Source organism: Lontra canadensis, unplaced genomic scaffold (assembly GCF_010015895.1).
Source record: "Lontra canadensis isolate GAN:19392208 unplaced genomic scaffold, GSC_riverotter_1.0 scaffold36, whole genome shotgun sequence".
NCBI lineage: Eukaryota > Metazoa > Chordata > Mammalia > Carnivora > Mustelidae > Lontra > Lontra canadensis.
Window position 1 is genome coordinate 5,672,342 of NW_022631030.1, and position 21,339 is coordinate 5,693,680.

Consider the following 21,339-nt stretch of genomic DNA (forward strand, 5'->3'; position numbering starts at 1 on the left):
GTTTCAAGATGGTGGCATGAACCACAAAACAAACTTTAACATGTACCTTGATCAGGATCCAGCTGTTTAAGATAAATTTCTTTAAATTTCAGTTAAATTCCTGAAATCTCAAATGCTTTAAAAGTGTTCATGGAACAAAGCTGTTGAGAGTTGACACAAAGCAGGCCGACTTTAGAAATTTTTATCAATAATGAAAGAAAAAGGGAAGGAAATACATTTCTTCTTCTGTATCTGGCATGATGCTATTTTCACATGTCAGCCCACCTGCGAGGTACATATGGTCCTTCTCACCCTAGAGGAGAGGACTGAGATTCAGGACAACAACTCACTTGTCCAAGGTCACAAAGAAGGTAGAGGAGCTGGGTTTGGGCCTAGACTGCCTATCTCCAGATTCAGTGCTTTGCTTTCCAGACCATGTTGCCAGAGTGTCCCACCAGCTCAACAAGACAGGATAGGTGAGCTGTGGGCTTGTACAGGTTCTCAGATCAGATTGGGAAGAGCATCATACAATCCAGTGATGAGAGAGAATTGACATCCAGCTGAAGTTACATCCAGGAAAGGCAGCATGTGTGTCGTTTTTCAGTGGGTGGAGAGAGTGGGGTAAGGACAGAACCAGAAAATAAGCAATGTGCTTGGACCCAAGAAAATTAAGAAAAACAGCACATGGAATAAGAGGGAAAATTAGTAAAGTGGTTTAGGAGCAAAGCAGGCAAACATGGAATAAACAGAATAATCCTTTCATGGAGCCCCTGGGGTGCTATTGAGGTTGGGTTGAAAATGCCTTGAAAACTGGTTGAAAGGCCTGGCTGGGCCGGACAGTTGTCTGTAAATCTAGAATGTTCATCAGTCTCACGACGTAGCCCCATCTGGCAGTTCAAGTAGCTGTCCGCTGCAGGTGTGTAATAAGTACCTACAGCACACGAGGCGTTCTTGATGTTGGCCCACGTCACTTGCATAGACACGTTCTGTGCTACAAGCTTAGGGAATTGCATGCCCAGGCATAGTTGTATCTCCAGGAGGGAAGCTTCCCTCTGTGGGTCGTGGCTGTCAGAGTCCTGAGATCTGGCAGCTGATCTAGTCCCTGGTCTAAGTGCAGTCTGTGGCCGAGCAGCAGGGCATCCCCTTTGGAGCTTGTTCGAAATGCACAACCTAAGGGCACCTGGGTGGCTCAGTGGGTTAAGCCTCTGCCTTCAGCTCAGGTCATGATCCCAGAGTCCAGGGATCGAGTCCTGCATTGGGCTCCCTGCTCAGCAGGAAGCCTCCTTCTCCCTCTGCCCCTCACCCGACTTGTGCTCTCTCTCTCGCTCTTTCTTTTAAATAAGTAAAATCTTAAGGAAAATAAAAGGCCCATGGAACCCACATATTCAGAGTCTGCAGGTCAACCAGATGCCCAGGTCATGCGTTGAAGTTGAAGAGCACAAATCTATTTGTTCCAAGCTTTGGCCTGAATCCTTCACCGTAGCCTTTTCCCCTGAGGCATCTGTCCACATCGGGCCTTCACAGAGCTTGAGCAGGAAAACTGAGCAGCTTAGCTGGTCTCCAGCCTCTTGGCAGATTTTCCTTTAAGATCTCCGGCCTCAGCCCGTACTGAGGCATTGAGCTTCCCATGGTTTCACTTAAGCCTGTTTTTGTGATTAAACCTAAATTCCAGAACCAAAGCTCCTTGACCATATTCCATTAGAAAAATTAAAAAAGAATTGCAACGAACAGAAGCCTTCTGTCTGAGGAGGGAAGGAGGAGCAGTATACACGGGGTGATGGACGGGGACGGGGGGTTGTCGGACACTCAGCAGGCCAGGGGGAAGGTTGGGCTGCCCATGACTGGCTTCTGCACACAGATGGGGGAAAGGTGGCTTCTGTCACTCTCTTAGGTGGCTCTTCTCCCCCTGGGGGCTGCTCTGGGTAAACAGGTGTCAGGTGTGATCTAGCAAGAGTTACAGGTGCCTGGGAAATTCATTTAGATCAAGCAGAAGACAGACAGCTGACCGAGGGAGAGGTCTGTGTCACACATGTTTTCCCACCCCGGCCTCTTGGAGGCAGATGGGAAGCCTCATGACCAGCTTCCCTAGTGTCCCTAGGCATGTCGTTTAACCTGAGTAGAAAGTGGTAGGGAAGCGGGGCTCCACGGGAACCCAGAAGCTGTCGCTTGACCCTCCACTGGGCTCTCGGCCGTGGGCTGAACATGACATCAGTATAGAGAGAAGGAAAGTAGAAAGGCCCAGAACCCCTTCCTCTTCGTGGAGTGTCCTCAGAATTAGCCAGGGGAGAGTCGTGCTCCTGTGGGGACCCCTGCCGTGTCTGTCCCTCTCCTCCTGGGGTTAAGTGACCAGAGTGCCCAGGAGGTATACTGGGGAAAGGAGCAGAGTGACGCCTCACAGCGCACTTACACCCTGTGTTCTGGGCTCTCCCGTGACCCCACAGGTTCGGTTTTCCGGGATGAGTTTGACCTGGCCATTCTCCAGCTGCAGGAGAACAACCGCCTAGAAATTCTGAAGCGCAAATGGTGGGAAGGCGGCAAGTGCCCCAAGGAGGAAGATCACAGAGCCAAAGGTAAACGGGTCCAGGAGCATCCTCTCCTGCTCTGGGGGACAACAGCTTGTTCTGGTGTCGAGAGTCCAGGTGATGGTTGCTGGAACACATGGAGAGCAAGCCTTGGAAGGAAGTTAGGGCTGGGCGGGGCGGGGCTGAGGGCTGGATCCTCTGCGAAGGCTCCCCCAGAGAGGCCAACCCTCCCCTCACCCGTCTCCCCCATCCCCTGAGCTCTGCTTTGGTTTTCTTGTCAGGCCTCATCACTCCCTGATACTATATGTTCTATTTGTCTCCTTTCCATTTCTACATCCATTCTACATAGACATTCCATGTCTACATTCATTTGTCTACTTTCCATTTCTTCTACCGGAATATGTGTCATGAGGACAGGACTTGTCTTCCTCACAGGGCTGTCCACAGGGCCTGGCACATGGATGTTTTATTGAATGAATGAATGAGTGAGTGAATGAATGAAGTCTAGATCACAATGGATAGAAAGCAGTCACCGGCTGATATGTGTGGTGGGGGAGTGTTCAGGGTCCCTGAGCACCCGCGGTTTTTTGTAGGGGTTCACCCAGGATAGTCCCGGGCTACATCTGTTGTCGATCGTTTAATGCCTCTTAGTTATTTTTAGAACCCCCTTTATGTCTCGTAATGTCCTGGCTTGGACAATAAATCATATGATCACCCTAGTCTTCTAAGGCAGCCTTGCTAAAATATGTAACAAATTTACTTATACACGCTGTCCCCTAGGAAGGCGGCTGAGGAGGGAAATGAGTAATACTGTATGCTTCCCTCTCTGCCCGGCGTGAATGATTATCCGTGATGAGACAGTGAACAAGTGACTTTGTGTTTCCAAGTGTCTCTGCGTAGGAATCTGTCCTGCAAGACAAGGTCTTGGGAATATGGCCTTCTGGGTAGTTTAGTGGCCTTTTCTGAGTTAGAGGAAATGCTGCCCCTTCCCTCATAGGAAACCATGGAAGCCACACAAACCTTGGCTTTCCGGTCCCCAAAGATCAAGTGTGGAGGAGACTAACTCTGTTCAGAAAAAAGGAAGGAAGGAAGGAAGGTAGGAAGGAAGGAAGGAGAGAGAAAGAATAGGAAGGAAAGGAAGAAAGGAAATGAATGAATGAATGAATGAATGAATGTGGGTATCAGAAAACTTCTGTGGATTTGATAGAATGAAGTAGATGTTGAAGATGTTTAGGACCTGAGTGGTAGGGAGGGTCGGAGGGGCAGTTGCCGGCAATGGGCCCCTTGAGGAAGATGCAGCAGGAATCCGTGATGCGGGCAGGGGCTCCATGGGCGCAGCCGGAGCCGAGCAAGGTTCCCGTGGGGAGAGCGGAGCTGTACGGAGGGTTTGTCCCGGGAAGGTGTGGGTAGCGAAATGCTCCTGCACCACCCCCTCCCCACAAAAAGACACGTGGATTGAAAACAGTCTAAATCTGACTAGGCCTGGAACAGTCGAAATAAAATGAGCTTATTGATAAGGTAACATAGGTCAATGTTGTTCTGTGATAACAGTGACCTTCAGACGGGTGGGAAAGAGCAGCCGTCTTGCCAAGTGGGGGAGGGAACCGGTGGTGGCCTTTGATCTGGAATAATCTAAAGTAGAAACAGGGAGGTGAATCTGGGCCCCAGAGCGGAGGGATCTTGAGTCCGTTTCCTGACCGACGACTGAACTAGGAGAGATGTCCAGGTAGCTCTCTTCGTAGAAGCCCCTGGTCCCCCTCTACCCCCACTTCCCCAGTGGGCTGGGTGCCTTCTCTGTCTTGGACAGAGAACTCAACCTTCTACATTGCAGCTCCTGGTCTCTGCTTGGCAGATGGCACCTTAGCCGTGGACCCAGTCTTGTTCGTTTCTGTGTCCCTAGCCTCCCCGACAGAGCCTGGCACATACTAGCGACCCAGTAAATATTTGTGGGATCCGTGACTAAAGCTGCTGGCTGGTAGTTGTCAAAAGCTACCAATGGCAGTGTCCTCCTGGGTCACATTAGCAAAGTGACCAATGAAACTGATTCAGTGACCTTCCTGCACAACCTTCATCCCAGAGCTGTCCACGTAGTCAGGTCGTTCCTGCCTCTGAGCAGCTGACCCAGAGGATGTGGTGACACAGAGACACTGTGGATGAGGGAGGCTGGAACACCGTGGGAGGAGGCCAGGAGTCAGGGCTCAGAGCAGTGTAGGGACCCCGACAGACTCCTGCATTGTTGTCCACCCCCACCCCAGCTGGCAGCTAGCTCTGGCAGCTCCAGATCTCCCTCCCCTCCTGCTTCCCGCTGTCTGTGGGCTTCCCCAGCTTTCCCTGCCTTTGTCAACCCAATCCCCATTTGATCTCTTGGAGCACATTTCCCCTCGAGGCTCACTGCTGAATTGCTCCCATGTCTCCAGTTTCCCCCTTTCATCCCTGACCCCGAAACCTGGCCACAGGTCCTTCCCTTCTGTGCATGTATGTCTTTGCCGGTGTTTATTTATGCATCCCGCTGATCCCAGAGAGAAACAGTTAGAGGGCAGCAAAATTGGCAAATATGATGATTTGGGTGCTCTGTCATGGTCACTCATGGGCCCCTGTCTGGATCATCTCTCCCACTCAAGGTGTCACTGAAGTCCAGTGGAATTCCCCCAACCCTCCTCCCACCCTCCAAGAAGGGAGCTCGTTAGACTTTTACTGTCCTGCCTACCTGTTTGTTCTACCATCAGCCACGAGGATAGCTCTCTTCCCTTGGGCAGTTTCTATAAGATTCAGGATCATGGGCCTTGGTTCAGATGGATCCCACTCCATAAACGGCCTCATTACAGACACTAAAGAAACATCTTTGAGCCTCAGTTTCCTTCTCTAGGAAATAGAGATGATGATGAATAATCATGTCGTCTCCAGGGCTATTGTGAAGATCGAATGACATGAATCATGTTGAATAAACCCTCTGCAAAAGTGACTGGCACAAAGGAAGTGAGAACTAATTTTATTCCCAAATCTAGGCCTTGAGGACCAATTAAGGCACGATGAGAGTTCTGAACAGTGTCCACGGCCACAAGCGTGCCCACTCATCACGTGCTCCTTAAGGCTAGATAGTTCTTTTAAAACCCATGCTTACGACATCTCTTTTGCATCTGTTGATATTTGTCCCCCACAGACTATAAAGAACTCAAATGCAGGGGCTGTGTCTTATTTATTTTTGTATCTTGGTGACCAGCATTATCACATGACATCCATGTTTTGATGAAATGATGAACAGTGAATGAATGAATGAATGAATGAATGAATGAATGAATGAAAGTGGGCAATCATCTCAAGGACCTCCAGACTGGTACCACTTCCTATGCCTATTGCCTCCCAAACAGGAAACTTGGACCCCCCCCCCCACCCGCTGGTGGCATAGAAATGTTCGCATACCCCCACTGGATCCAATGTGCTTTGTAAATCAGTGCATATCAGACGCTGTGCTAGGCTCTGAGATTATGGAAGAGACTAAGACATAGCCCCGTACTCAAGAGGTTTAGAACCTAGAGAGGCACAAATCATCACTATAATGCTTGCATTGTAGGAATGCTTTACGAGACCCATAAAGTGTTTATGAAGCCCAGGGGAGGAAGTGATTAATTCTGAGCAGTGGTCAGGGAAGACTTTAGGGACATTTGACCTGAACCTTGAAGCATGTATCAGGAGTCACTGCTTTAGGAATGCTGTAGAGCATAGCTATTGCGTTCAGAAACTGGTTTGAATAATTAGGACAAGGTTGGAGTTCAGAGAGCATTGAAAACTTGTAGGAAGCATTTGGACTGCAAACCAGCATATCCCAAGCTTTTCGTTGGTAGGAATTAATAGCAGCAGACAACAAGCCTATACTCTTGGGGGCCTGGAGACATCCTCTAAAACAGCCCACCGTGCTTAGAATGTCCTTGATCTCCTGTTTTATTCTAAAAACACATGAATTTTGCAACTTACAATGTAACATAGGCTTGTTTATTTAAAATGGTTTTTCCACCTCAACTCTAAGTAAAATTAGTGTCCCAGAAGATGCTTCATAAATATCCAAGGGCATTGCCAATGCCTTGGCACTCTGGGCTGAGTTTGAGAGTGTTGGCTCCAGACTTCAGAAATGCTGGGCTAAGACGGGACATGATGAAAGCAGGTTCTGGGATGGAATTCTGAGCTGTCACTGGCATTCATGGTCTCAGGGGACAGTCCTTGCCTCAGGAGGAACAAAGAATCAAATTATTGACTTTAAGTTCCAACAGTTCTTACAACTCAGCAGAGACAGTGTTCTTAGAAGTCAAGGTTTTTGATTTGCCAGAAAAATATTTTGCAATACGGAAGGCTAATACCTAAAGGAAGCTTGGCATGAAGCTGGTACTAGAAATTAGAGAGTAGAAAAATAATACAAGACCCAGGCCACATCTGCAAACCAGATTAAAAATAATAATAATAATAATAATAATAACAACAACAGCAGCAGCAGCAGCACCCTGGCCAGAATAGGGAGCTTCTGAGCAGAAAAAGGATATATTAGAATGTGGAGGGTCCCTAGGAAGGAGCTCTTTACCTTGCTGGGACACAAGACAGGAGCAGATAGAACTCCTAGATTAGTTGGGGATTCTAAGAGGTAAAGAGATTTTTTTGTTTGCTTCTGGAGTTTGGAAAGCCCCAGAAATATGTGTCATGCTACAGTGAAGAGAGGGCATGAGAGATGAGACAGGAGGACCCAGGGCAGGGAGGGACCAGTGACAGGCTTGCATTTTCCTAGTCCCACAGATATTGGAAATCTAAGTGGAACCCAGCATTAAGACCAGATACCTAACCCACCCCATGACACATCATCTCCTTCCTGTCCTCAGACCCGAACTACATCCAGGGGTGAAGTGAGAACAGAGGAAATACTGCATTTGGCTGAATTTAAAGCCAAAGTGACTGAGAAGTCTCAAAGTTTTTGGCAATCGGTGGAAATGGGAGCTAGGGGTAGACATCAGGTAATTTATAAAAAACTTAAGTTAGAGTTTCTGCCAAGTGGAGAAGCCTGGGGTTTGGAAACCCTTCCCCAGTCCACAGAGGCTGACGCTAGAGCTCAGGAGGGATGGAGAGGGGAGGCACACAGGCAGATCGGGCTCCCAGGGAAGTTGGAGAGGTCGTAACAGGAGGCTCCACTCCGCACTTGGGGACGAAATGTTCCCTGGCACAGAGAAGAGAACGGAGCAGATGAAAAGGGGAAAATAAAGAGGTCGCCCTGCCTGGGTCCCAGATACTTCATGGGATGCTAGGGTTCTCTTAACTAGGCTGTGTCCACTCTGTCCAGCTGCCCTTGGGAAGGAAAGGATGGGCTGTATTAACACATCCAAAGCGCCCCGTCTGGGAGATGCTGTGCAAGTCGCCATAAGAGCCAGGGCTCGGCTCCCATCCCAGCCACGGCAGCTGGTGCCAGTTTAAGGCAGTGGCCCCATTTCTGCCGTGGCCAAAGCCCAAACAAACACGACTCAGAAAGCTGAAAGGGCTTCCTCGCCCAGCAAAAGTCGGCATGACCCTCTCCAAGCCAAGCAAGAGGCACTAGCCTGCAACGAAGGCACCATCGCTTGGTCTCTCTCTGGCAAATTAGCCATCAGACTTCATGGAATGTAACTTCCTGCTCCAGGGAGCCCCTCCCGGGGCAGAAGAACAGGACCAGCGTGACCCGAAAGATCTTTTCCTTTAAGTCTTTAAATGGTTGCCAGGAATGGAGCCACGGGAACTTTTTTTTTTCCTTGCACCTCAAACCGAACAAAGGGCAGTCATAGTAATTTGCTTTCCAGAGCAGCTCCTGGGCGATCTTTCTTTCCCTGATGTGAGTCCATTGGCTTTCCCGTGAGCCTAAAGGAAGGGGGAGACTATGCAGCAGGCAGAGAGGGATGGAGGTGAAGGGATGATGTGAGGAGGGTCATTTTGTCAGAGGCTTCTGAAACTGACAGTGGCTGTAGGTGCTTTGCTTTCAAGTACAGCTGGTCCCTGACTTAACGACGGTTTGACTTACGGTTGTTCCATTTCATGATGGCGTGCAAGCAAGATGCATTTAGTAAACCATGTACTTGGAACCTGGGGTTTGGATCTCTTCCCAGGCTAGCAGTGTGTGGGACGACCTTCTCCCGTGATGCTGGGCAGCAGCAGAGCGCCCAGTCACCCCGAGATCACAAGAGTCAAGGGCTGATACACCAACAGCCCTTCTCTCCCCACACAGCCATTCCAGTGTTCACTTACAGAACAGTGTTCAGTCAATTATATGAGATGTTCCGACACTTGGTTACAAACGAGGATTTGTTCAAGATGATTTTGCCCAACCATAGGCTAATGGCAGTGTCCCGAGCACATCTCAGGAGGGCGAGGCTAAGCCATCATGTTCAGTATGTTAGGTAGTAAACTCATTTTCCACTTAGGATATTTTCAAGTGACAATGGGTTTATTGGGACATAATCCCATCGTAAGTTGAGGAACATCTACAGTGTGTACCAGACAGTGGGCAGTAGCTAACATAATTCTTCTCCACTTCGTTATCCTATTAAAATGCGAGAAATTTCAAAGAAAAGGATCTGGTGCTACCCTACTTCTAATCCAATATTACAGCTCAAACATCATTGCCAAGTTCCAGAGAAGAACCCTAACATTGGGATGATGCCGTCAAGCATGATGAGTCTTTTTGCCAGGCCTCCCTTGGCTCTGGTGAGAACCACATTACCTCTTCCCCATACCTTCCCCAATTTCCTTCCCTGCCTGGAGCTCAGTGAGCATCTACCTTCATCTGCAGCTGAAAAATGAAGTGGTAGAGTGTATGGAAGCCTTGTTCCAAGCTCTTTCATTTTCTTCTGCACTTTCTTTTCAAAAACAGTTGTTTTATTTATTCTCTCACTCAGCCCCTATAAAAAGAAATCTCCGTTAGCCACTCACAAATGCCGGCATCCCGATTCAAGGGGATTGGGTTACCAAAGGCTTTGCAGAACAATGGTTGGACAAAAAAGGTAGCTGGTAAATTCCAAGGAAATTAAATACCTTTATCTTGAAAAACTCAAGCTCACAATTGGGCTTCAAAGGAACATAAATACACCACCAGGCTGTGAAAATCAAGGTCCCCTTTCAAGGATGGAAAAGGGGCCAGTGGTATTGACTCACGGAATCCTTAGAGAGCAGGAAGTTTGCTGTCTGGCCCAGGGGGATGTGAGACATCTTAGTGAGAGTGGGGGTGAGGGATGGGTGGGGAGTGGACTCTGGGGTTGTTTTCCTCTCTCTCTCTTCTCAGGGGGCCCAGCCTGATGATCCCGGTTCTCTGGTTTCTCTGGAGAGAGCCAAGACTGGAAACCCAAATATGGGAGTTTAGATAGTGTCTCAAAGAGATGCTTGCCGAGGAAGCTTCTCCCTAATCAAATCAGATTGACTGTTGAGAGACGGAGAAATTCCCAGGGGATGCCAGTTAACAGGCTCAGGAACAGAGGCAAATGGTGGCCCAGTGTGTCTGCCATCAAAGGAGGTCAGCAACCATAGAGTCTGCAGCTCAACTTTGTGTGGCCGCTGAGTCAAGGTGGAGTCAGTAAAGCATTGATTCAAGCATTTGATGTAATGTTGTCAAGGGGAGAAGGGAATTTTCTAAGTGGAACTCACCACCCATACATACAACCATATGTCACCCCTGTACAAAAGAGTGACCCTCTTTCCCGGTCACTCGGGGTGGGAGGAGAGGTCCCAGGAATGAATTCAGTCATCAGAGTGTGGGGATGAGCTCTGTAATCCCATCCCTGTCGCAGAAGGAAGGCTAGTTCCAGGGAGAGGCAGTGTGGGGTAGGGGTAGGGACGCAGGCTCTGGCTTCAGTTGGGATCTGGCCCTTGCTGCTGGCCGTGGGACCACGGGCACATTACCTGACTCCACTACGTTGATTTCCTTGTCAGAAAAATGGAGGCAAACATGGTAGCAGTTTCACAGGGATTCAATGAAAATGTTTAGCCTAGTAACTTTGCTCCCAGGAAGCAGTCATAAAGGTCAACTTCATTTTTATAAAGAACATGAGTGGGGGCAGTGAAATTTATCTAGATATCGCGTCTCAGCTGTAAAAACTTGGGCCACTCAACTTTCTTGAATTCCTGTTTCTTTTGCTGTAAAATGCCAACAGTAGGCCTTTTTTTTTTACAGTGTTTTTAATGATAATTGAACGAGATAGCAAATGTTTTTAAAAAATGAGGCGCTTGAGCTTGTATTTTGATAAATTGTAAAGCGCCTCTCCCAAGCTTCTGTTTTGATAAATTGCAAAAATTATCAGATGCCTCTTCTATCCCTCTTCTACGTCGTGTCCGTTCGCCTGCCGTCACTATCTTCCGCCACTGTCTGGAGACTCTGCTAGTCTAGCCAGGGAATGTCGCAGGAAGCGTGAATGACACGCTTTGCTGTTTCCATCCTCGGCTGTGCACACCTGATGGGTCCCTCCGTATTTTCTCACAAGGTTGTAGAGGTCAGCTCACATGTGGTCTCGTGAAGTTGCTATTTACAGTAAATAAGTCTCGGAAGATGGGACCATTTAATATATTTGCGTGGAGGTAGGTGAATATGACTTTTGAAATAGAAAGTGCTCGAAAGTCATTTTGGTCGAAGAATTCAGGTGTCTGTCAAGAGTTTTCAGTGTGGATCGCTGCACAGAAATCAGCACACTGCCTGGTGCTCAGCTCGTGGAAGCTTCTCGAGAAAGTTTTATTGACCCACATCCAAGAACAAATACATGGGATTGTAGTGCTGGTCTCTCTGCTCTCTGTACCCACCTCTGTGGTTCTTGCAGCCTCTGCCTCTTTGCCTCCCAGGCTAGACCTACCCCTTGTTCAAAAGGAGCATCGATGCATCTCAGTTGCCAATTTCCACAGTGCCACCAGGAGATACGCAAGGGGAGGACGGCACGTGACTCCAAAAAGTGATCACTTTCAGGTCAGAAGGGAAGGCAGAGCAGTTGGGTGGAGATTCAGATCTGCTCCGAGGTCCTCCCTTCCAGGTTGCCATTCCCTTGTGTAGTTCTAGAGACAAGGAAAGTTGTTGGTTTGCATTTGTCAACCGTAATTTTGTATTTGCGGGCAAACTAGGAGTGACACCAGGGTTAGTGTTTAATCAAGAGTTTTCAGGGGGAGTTCGGTTCTGTTCCAGTTGATATGGTCTTATTGCTGGGGCATAGCTGAGGCTCTGAGACTCAGGTGTCAAGAGAGACTGTCTGTCTGAAAGCCATCTGTCTAGGTGGCTTCTGTGGCATACAGCTAAGAAGGGAAAGGGGCTGTGATTAGCCAACTCCCCCCTTGCAGGGGCCAAGGCGACTCTGAGTGCATGGAGGGCCTGTGATCAGACTGGAGGGTGTCTGTGCTCAAGGAGAGGCTGTGTGCAGCAAAGGCATTTGACTTTAGGAGAGTGACTGATGGCAGCGTTAAGTAGAACTGCTGTGCTCTGCTAGGACTCGCTGCCTGCTCCCACTCCATCTGTTTCTCAACTCTGACTATGCCAGCAATCTATTCTTGCCTCCACTTTCCAATAAGTTCCTAAAGGCACCGGTGGCTTACAAGCTCGCTCCTGGGCGGGGAGGCCGCCCAGCCAGGATTCAGCACGCTGGAGCTAACAGCCATGATTAACATGCTGGACCTGAAACTTGAGAAGCTGGGAAAGCAAGACCTGAGGGTGTTTCAGTGACGCATGCTTTCTCCCCGCATCCTGTTAAAACCTCAGCTACTCTGAGAAGCTTTCCCAGATCTGATCAAACTTATCCCAGCTCCAATCACCTGTCTGTGTATAAGCCTCCCTCATGCCCTTTCACCTGCTGGGGACCCGGTACCCTGGGTCCACATTGTGGATTAGCCCATGTCAGAGTTCAGTCCCGCCTTGGCCAGCCACTCCGCACAGTCTGGGCCATCTGCTTCTGTGACCAGGCTATGAGCCCCCGACAAGGGCTGTCACACTTTACTATTATTTCAAACAGAATTTAATTAGGAATGAATACGTTTCACAGTATGGGTCCAAAGCTTTTGATGATGCAGAATTCTACATAGGAGATGTCTTTATCCTCTTACTTTCTGTTCATTCTTTCCACAAACATTTATCGGGCTCCAATTACGGACCAGGCACCGTGATTGTGAGGTTACAGAGTTGAGCGAGACCTGGATATTTCCCTCCAGGAACTCATATTGAGAAATCCAGAGATAGCAGATCAAACTAGGGCATTATTTGATGCAGTGTTAGAATGAGTCACAGTGCATGATCAGTGAAACACCAAAGCCGTATATCTAACAGAGCTAGGTAAGATCAGGGAAGACAGCCTGGAGGAAGTGACCACTCCGCAAAGCCTTAAAGGAAAGGTTAAGTTCAGTGCAGTGTGTGTCTGGGGGTTTGAGGTAGGCTCCAGGCAGAGGAGGGTACAGAAAGAAGACAGGGGCAACAATGCTATGTGCTGGGAACTATGAACAGTAACTAGAGATTTCTCGCAGTTAGATTTTGCATTTTGGGAAGATCACTCAGGCAAACTTAGTGGAGGGTAGAGTTGAGCGATGCAGCTGCAAGCAGGAGGTCGTTTCCGATGCTGCTGAGTAGTCCAACCAAGCGACAGTGGGAGCCTGAACATGAACAAGGAAAGCAGTAGCAGGGGAAAGTAAAAAGTATTTAGGAGACAAAATCAGCAGGACTTGGTACTAGCCAGTGCAGGAGGGGGAGGCAGGAGACCAAACGCAGGGAAACGAGGGGAGAAGGTTCGTTAGAGCCAGCAAAAGGCATGGAGAAGTATGCAAGAGGGCAATGTCTTTATAAAAAGTCAAGAAGGAGTTGTGGTTGGCAATGCCAAGTGCTATAAGAGGTCACTTAAGATCAGGACTGGAAAATTTCCAGAAGGTTAGAAACATGATGTTCGTTAGTGACCTTGGTGTGGGTGGTTTTAGTGGTGCAAGACAGAATTGCGTGATGAGTGAGTGGAAAAAACAAAAGTTCATTCAGATAGAACCATTTTCTTTTTCAGCTTCCTTGGGCCTAAAAGGTTTTCAAGCATCCAAAATTATGTTTTGAGGCCTGAAAAAATTTATTAGCTTCAAGATGCAAAAAAGAAACTGCAAAATTAAATTAAGACACGTTTAATTAAATATCTCCAAAATGTAACATTGTTTTGACCTCATTAATTTTTAAATTTAATATTCATAAAAACTTCATTACACTTAGAAACAATTTTTGGGGTTAGATTTTTCTCATTTTGCAAACATTCCCTTGTATGCACAATGATTGCTGAGAAATCACAGCCAATTATAAATTAAATGTTGCTTGCTACTCAGTCACATCACAAGCAAAATTTTAAAAATGCATTTAACATAAGATATGGGTGCATTTTCTTCTACTTGCTGTTATGTGAGAGGGGGTCTCCAAATGTATGCTTTTTTAAGGGCTTTAAAATGTCTTAAAATAGTTCTGATATAGACAACTGTTTCAAAAATCTTGGCCAGGGAAGGAAGGAGAGAGAAGGGGTGTTCACTAGACAGAGCTGGAAGGGGAAGGAGGGTTTTTATTTTCTCTCTGAGAAGAGAGGCACGTGAGTATGTGTGCCTCTGAGGGAGAGTCAGGGGCAAGAAGAGAGTCTGAGGGTCTGGGTGATGCTGAGACAGGCAGGGAGGCCAAATGGCAGAATTGGCCCTGCTGAGAGGGCCTTTCCCTCTGCAGAAACAGGAGGGGAGGGAGGTTGAGGCTTTCAGGGGGATCCTAGTCTTTTTTTTTTTTTTTTTTCTATATCAAGTACAACTATCCCAAAGTGACCAAAGAGTCTTATAGGACCTTCACATTCACTTGGGGGGTCTGTTTACCTGAACGGGAAAGCATACCTCATCTAGGTTATGGGGTACCACTTCTCCTTCACTGAGGCCCTCCATCCAGCCTTCTCCACAGCTGGAGTATCACCCATGGAGTTCACCCATGATGCTCAGATGTACTTCCCTCCACCCATGCACCTGCTCCTGGAGCGGACACCAGAGCATCCCAGCATCAGTGCACTCTTCTTTCTCAAGGGTCCCTTCTGTCTGCCCCATTCACGTGGGTTCTGATGTTCCCATGGTCAAAAAACTTTCTGCCCAAATGATCCCAGGTTAGAGGGGCAGGTGTCGAAATGAACCCTAACCCTCTTCCTCCCAGAAAGTAGAAATCTTCTCCAAACCCTATATGCCTTCCCTTAGAATTGAGTTTTTAAATATCCCCCTGTCTGGGGTTATTCAAAAGAGAGGATCCATAGCAGATGATTAGTGTAGACGCCCCTCCCCCCACTCCCCCTCCCCATCCCTACACGGGCTGGGTCATTGTCACAACAAAACAGAAAAGCAACAGACATCTACTCGAGGCTTTGTGAGAGGAAACCTGAGGTATCTTGAAATGGCTCCTGGCTACGTTGAACGATTTTTCCAGCTCTCCAAGATGCAGAACTAAGCTCATTTATAGTGGTGTGTGAGGCTGGCTTTCCCTAACGCTGACGTAGCTCCGTGTCCCACCCCTGATTACGCAGACACTCAAATGCGCAAGTATTCCAGACTAGCACAGGGCGTAGGCTACCCTCCTGGCAATTTCCTGGATCAAAGGTGCTTTCTGATCTATGACGGTGGCCCCTGTTAAATAGGGTCTCATGGGCTTATGACACGCTCCTGAAGTTTGGGTTTCTCTGATGCCAAGTAAAGCATCCGGTGACATAGCTAAACTCAATGTTTGACACTGTGGAAATGAAACAAGTGTAAAACCCTACAAATATTTACTGAGTATAGGCTATCTTCCAGGGATCGTGCTTGGTGGGGAGAATACCACTGGAATCTGCCTGACTTCAAGGAACTTTGTGATGTATATTGCCCCCCAAAATACTAATCTCCAAAAGAATTTTAGGTCTGGCTAGAAAAAAGAGTCACCTGTAAAATGTATTTTCAAATGCAGATTCCTGGGCCCCACCCCAGAGATATGGATTCAAGAGGTCTGGTGGTGTAAGGACGAAGAATCTGTATTTTGAACAAGTTTCCCACATGGTTCTGATGGCTGCCACTGGTACAGAGGGATAAAAATGTTCTGTCTCAATACGTGTCTTAGCAGCCTGTTGACACAGATACAGAAATGGAATTTTTTTTCTATCCATCGCTTGGTTGAAAAACTGCTTTATATCCAACAAACCCGGTATTGTAAAGATGGACTAAAATTTTTATGAGACACCTAGAATTTATAGGTATTTTGGTATCATGTCTCTGCAGGATAAATCAAGTTTTCCCTGGCACTTTTAAAAAAAAATTATTTATCTATTTATTTATTTTAGAGAGATTGAGAGAGAGAAAGAGAGTGGGCAGTGGAGGGCAGGGGGTAAGGGAGAGAGAATCCCCAGCAGTCTCTCCACTGAGCACAGAGCCAACATGGGGCTCGATCTCACGACCCTGAGATCACGACCTGAGCCAAAACCAAGAGTTGGACGCTTAACCAACTGAGCCACCCAGATACCCCTGACCCTTTTCTTAAAAGCACCCTCACCTCCCACCCCCAGAAGGCCTTTTGGAGGCTTCTCACCAGACTCCTCCTTTTCCAACTCGACTCTCCTTCCCCTCTTCTACTCCAGCTATGCCACACCTTTTTTTTTTTTTTTCCCCCTCAAAAGGATAATTATATCTCCTGCAAGGAAGATGTGTGAAAAGCATCTACAAGACTCAGGTTCTGGTTGGTTAAACGACTTCCAGCATTTTGGTAGAATGAGTATGTCTTATAGCCCTCTTACGTTATTTTGTGTTTGTTCTCACTCTCTTGCAGGACTGGGGATGGAGAATATTGGTGGAATCTTTGTGGTTCTTATCTGTGGCTTAATCGTGGCCATTTTTATGGCTATGTTGGAGTTTTTATGGACTCTCCGACACTCGGAAGCTACTGAGGTAAACCTTCTAACGGGTATGACCTGTGGTGTTGGCCTATGGGCTCACGCACCTGCGAAAGTCATTTCAGACAAAACCTGTGAGATCCTGGAAGATGGGGGAGCACCCACGGGACAGCGAGGCAGAAAGAGTCCCGGTCCCACGGGCAAGCGGTCTGGGATGATTCTTCATCACTTATAATCACGCCCCCGCAGAAAGTGCACTTAATGCCTGAGCTTCAGACTCTTTTCCAGAATGGCCCAGATGATAAATACATAATGTGTGTTTTACTCACAACGAAGTCTTCTACAACTATAATATAAGGTGTAGTGTGGGCAAAGAGGAACAGCCCAAAGTACCAGGCTACCAGTGGAAGGGACGACTTTGGTTCTTCTGTCTTTGGTATGTTTCGCCTTACTGGTAAAGATGTTTAGAGATATCTCAGTTCACGTAAGGCCAAGAAGTACATCTTCCTTCTCAGGGATTTTGGGTCCATTTAATTCCCAAACCTGTGGCTTAAAAACTGGGTTAAGTAAATTTCACACAGACTGAGAAGTCTGGATAGAAGGCAGAAGACTTTATCCCATTCTTTCCCATTCTACCTCTGAGAAGGGGCACCGGTCCTGACATTCTGAAGGCATTATTTGGTTTTTAAAGCACGTTCGCTCTTCTCTCGGTCTCTCAACTCTGGGTCGTTGTAAGTCTCCTCCCTTACACTGGACAAACAGGGGTATACATGTGCCCCTCCGTCTGTGGGGTCCAGCCTCAGGCGGGGCCTCAATACAGCACTGCCTTCTGGTCCTTTTACTTTTCTGTGCTCAGACTCTTTCCCATACCCACTAGGGCTTCCAAACCATCACCCGCCCGTCACATCCCTTTTTCCCTTCATGCGTAATGGTTAATTTTACTCCTGCCCACTCCCACAAAATCAGGAGTGGCTGGCCCCAAAATTAAAATCCCACTAAAAACTTTACCCACAGCTAAAGCCACCCCTGCAGCCACCGCAGATGCTCCTGGGTACCCCTCTGCCTCTGCCCTCATCCAACTTCCCTTGGCTACTCCAGGATTTTCCTTTTTCTCCCTTTTATGCTTGCCTTTTTCTCCCTTGTATGTTTGCTTCTTGCTCTCTCCCCAAAATCTAAAATTATGCTCAAGTTTATCTTCTATTTTGAAATAATAATATTGGGGCACCTGGGTGGCTCAGTCAGTTAAGCATCTGACTCTTGATCTCAGCTCAGGTCTTGACCTCAGGGTCATGAGTTCAAGCCCCTTGTTGGGCTCCATGCTGGGCTTTTCAACAAAAAGCCATAAAATAGTAGCAGTGTTACTATTACTCTTGTGCTGTCCTTCCCCTCCTCCAAACCAGGGGGATCCGGCTGTCTCTAGTTCCTGACCTCCCATCCAGGCCTCAATGCAGAGCAGTCTGGCTCCTCCCCACCCCTGCACTGAAAAGTCACTGCTAAGAGATCTAACCCCTCCCAACAGACAAAACCAAAGAGAACCCAAGGGGCCTTACTGGACCTCAGTGTGCCCTTCATGAAGTGGACAGTTCCTTCCAGAAGCTTTCTCCTCCCTTGCCTTGCCTGGCACCAGGCTTTCTTGGTTCCCCAGCCCCACCCCTACTTCTCCCCCCAACTTTACTGGTTTTCTTGCATTGTCCACTCCTGAAATAATGGTGCTACTTACTTACTCTGTAAGACTCAGTTCAGGGGTTCCTTTCTGAAACCTTCCCCAGTTCTCCTGCCTTCATCCTTGGATAGGAGGAGTTGATCATTTCTCCTCTTTTTCAACACCACTGCAACCTGTTGATCAAGCACTTAGACATTGTATTGCAATTATTTTCATATCAGTCTCCCTACTGAACATTATATTGCCTAAAAGGCAGGACTGTGGCCACTATCTTATTTTCGTGCAAAGCACAGTGCTTGATACATAGTTGACAGCCGATAAATGTATGTCTTGTCATATGTAATAGATTAGGCAGGTGCTATTGTTTTAGCTTTACGGTTATTACTGGAAGCCCAGAGATGTTACGGGACTTGCCCAGAGTCTCTGATATTTAGTAACAGGGCTCAGGTTAGGAAGGGTCTAAATGGGTCATATCCCATTAGATGATAGTCCTTCTCTGCAGGCACTCCAGATAGAGGCTCTGGTTATTCTTAAAAGCCTAAGCACTGTGAGTATATACCTCGAAAACTTCATTGAGGACTTCCAAGAGCTAAAATGAAGAGTAAAGGCTCCATTAGATCTTTGGCTCCAGTAGAACAACCATTCCATTAATAGAATGAGAAGACTGGAAGAAAGACCATGAAAGAGCAGTTTTTTTTCTCCTGTCATCGTCCTGGAAAGCGTCCTTTCCAGCACAGAATAGAGAACTAAACAGAGCGTGCACGTGCTTTGGAGTGGATAGGTTTAGGTTCAAATTCTGGGCCAGCTCTTGGTGAGTCAGGTGATTTTTCACAAGGTCTATAACTTCGCTGAGCCTCCCTTTCCACATCTGTGAAATGGGTATAGTAGAAGTAGCAGCCGTGCAGGGTCATGATTCTTCACCCACAGCTCTGAAACCTAAAAGGCTTGGAAGGTTCCAAATTTTTAAATAAATTTTATACAAAGTACACTGGGCGACAAAACTTGCACAGGTTCGAGGCTAGCGTTCATGTTTGCGGTCTTTGTCCCACTCAGTGTAAAGGTATGAACGTTTTGCTACAGAAATGCTGATGGGCTCTTTTCCAGTTTTATTGATGAATAGTTGACATACATTACGGTGTAAGTGTGAGGCATAGAGGGTAATGGTCTGATTTACCGATACTATGAAATGATCACTGCAGTAAGTTTCGCTCGCATCTGTCATCTCATACAGATACAATAAAAAAGAAGGAAAAAAAAGGAAAACCAATTTTCTCCTTGTGATGAGAACTCTCAGGATTTACTCTTAACAACTTTTAATGTGTTTGAATATAGGGTCTGCCCTAGACCCCACTGGCTTCGATACACAGTATAGAGCATGGGCATTGTAAAACCACTCTAAAATCTAAAATATTCTGAAACGGAGCTGGACCCGGGGGTTTCTCTTCGGGAGGCTGTGGACCTAGAGGGTGGTGATTGCTGTTCCTTTTGTTGTTATAGTGCGTATTCTTTCTAGCTATAACCACTCGACCCAAAGAACAAGAGTGTTTAGCCTGAGAACAGAATGTTCATGAAGAGTGAATTTTTCAGGTACTTGAAACACTGACCTGCAGAAGACGGGCTATTTACTTAGTAGGCTTCAGGGTATAAATCTAACAGTGATGGATGGAAGAAAATTTTAGGAAGACGAATTGTGACGTCTGTAGAGGGAAGAACTGTTTCATGGGCTCTGTCCCAACATAGTGAGGCCAATGTCTTTGGAGGTGTGCCGCAAAGACTAGGCGACCAGCTGGCAGGGGTGTGGAGCACTATGGTAGGGAGCGCGTTCAAATGCTAAGTGGGAGGTGGAATGAGGGGATGGGTTGACAGGTCTTCCCAATATCTCCATACCTACGATTATTCAATTCGGAGACACTGCCCCCGCCCCCGCCCCCGCCACCCAAGCAGATGTGCAAGGGACACGCCAGGGACCCGCAGGGGCTGGTTCTGAGACGTTGGACTGTGACCTCCTCCTTCCCCCCTAGGTGTCCGTCTGCCAGGAGATGGTGACCGAGTTGCGCAGCATCATCTTGTGTCAGGACAGTGTCCACCCCCGCCGGCGGCGAGCTGGGGTGCCTCCACCTCGGCCCCCCATTCCCGAGGAGCGCCGACCGCGCGGCACTGCGACGCTCAGCAACGGCAAGCTTTGCGGGGCCGGGGAGCCCGACCAGCTGGCGCAGAGACTGGCCCAGGAGGCCGCCCTGGTGGCCCGGGGCTGCACACACATCCGCGTCTGCCCCGAGTGCCGCAGGTTCCAGGGCCTGCGGGCGCGGCCGTCTCCCGCCCGCAGCGAGGAGAGCCTGGAGTGGGAGAAGACCACCAACAGCAGCGAGCCCGAGTAGCCCCGGGGGCGCCCGACACGTGCAGGCCGGGCGGGGAGGCGGGAGGGCCGGCCGGGGGGCGCTGCGCTCCGCGGGGAGCCAGGACTCGTGCGGCGTCCACGCTTCTCGCCCGAGCCTGGATCCAGGAACTTGACCGAAAGAGCGCAGAGATCCTGCCGCCAGGGCCAGAGCCAGCGCCCGGAGCGGGGAGCTGGGACCACCCAGAGACGTTGAACCCCAGCGGCGAGGGGACGCGCTCCCTCCTGGCCACAAGGACCCATCTTCTCCCAGTGGGCCTTTCCCTCCCGCCAGAATTACAGAGGCTGGGGTGGGGGGTCCCTGCTCAGACCTGTCCAATGAGTTGGTGGAATCATCAGTGGAATTTCCCCTAGGAAGGGGCCATTGTACCCTGGGTCTAGTTCTTACAGGAAAACAAATTAAACTCAACAGGGAAGTTTTTCTTTTCTGGATTTGTATATTTTTGTTAATGTTGTTTTGTTTTCCCTTCCCCACCTTCGCCCGCCCCGCCCCACTTTTCTTCTTCGCGTTGTCTCAATTCTAGCCATTTGTTTTTTTTGGGGGGGGGGTCTTTTTGTTTTTTGGAGGGGGAGGCTGCGTTAGGCATCGGGAGTCTAAATAATCCGTTTCTTTTTCCTAAATTTTAGGACATGGAGCGGCCAGTGCATTGGATTTCAGGTGCCGACCTCTCTTTTCTGAGTGGGGGTTGGGGGCTCCAGAGAGTGTAGGAGAAGGGTCTTGGGGAAAATAAGGTGGAGAGTCTCAAAAGTCCATTAAAGTAATTTTTTAAATGCCAAAATCCAATCAATTCATGGTTTACTCAGAGAGACCTTGAAATGCCTGGGATTTCAGGAGTTACTATGTCTTCTCTTTCTCTCTCTCTTTCTGACTTTCACTACCACTGGGTTTGATTTGGTCTTTTGTGAAGGTGATCTCTGAAGAAGAGA

General features: G+C 48.1%; 1 protein-coding gene across 1 annotated transcript in view; it reads left to right on the plus strand.

Moving 5' to 3' along the window:
• GRIK4 (glutamate ionotropic receptor kainate type subunit 4) overlaps positions 1 to 20,529 on the plus strand; it is a 416,257-nt gene extending 395,728 nt beyond the window's left edge. Inside the window, exons 19-21 of the mRNA XM_032868748.1 lie at positions 2,421 to 2,549; positions 16,291 to 16,409; positions 20,039 to 20,529. Coding sequence (XP_032724639.1) covers positions 2,421 to 2,549; positions 16,291 to 16,409; positions 20,039 to 20,395 — 605 coding nt within the window. The 3' untranslated portion in view covers positions 20,396 to 20,529. The remainder of the gene's footprint in view (positions 1 to 2,420; positions 2,550 to 16,290; positions 16,410 to 20,038) is intronic.
• Positions 20,530 to 21,339: the final 810 nt, after the last annotated feature.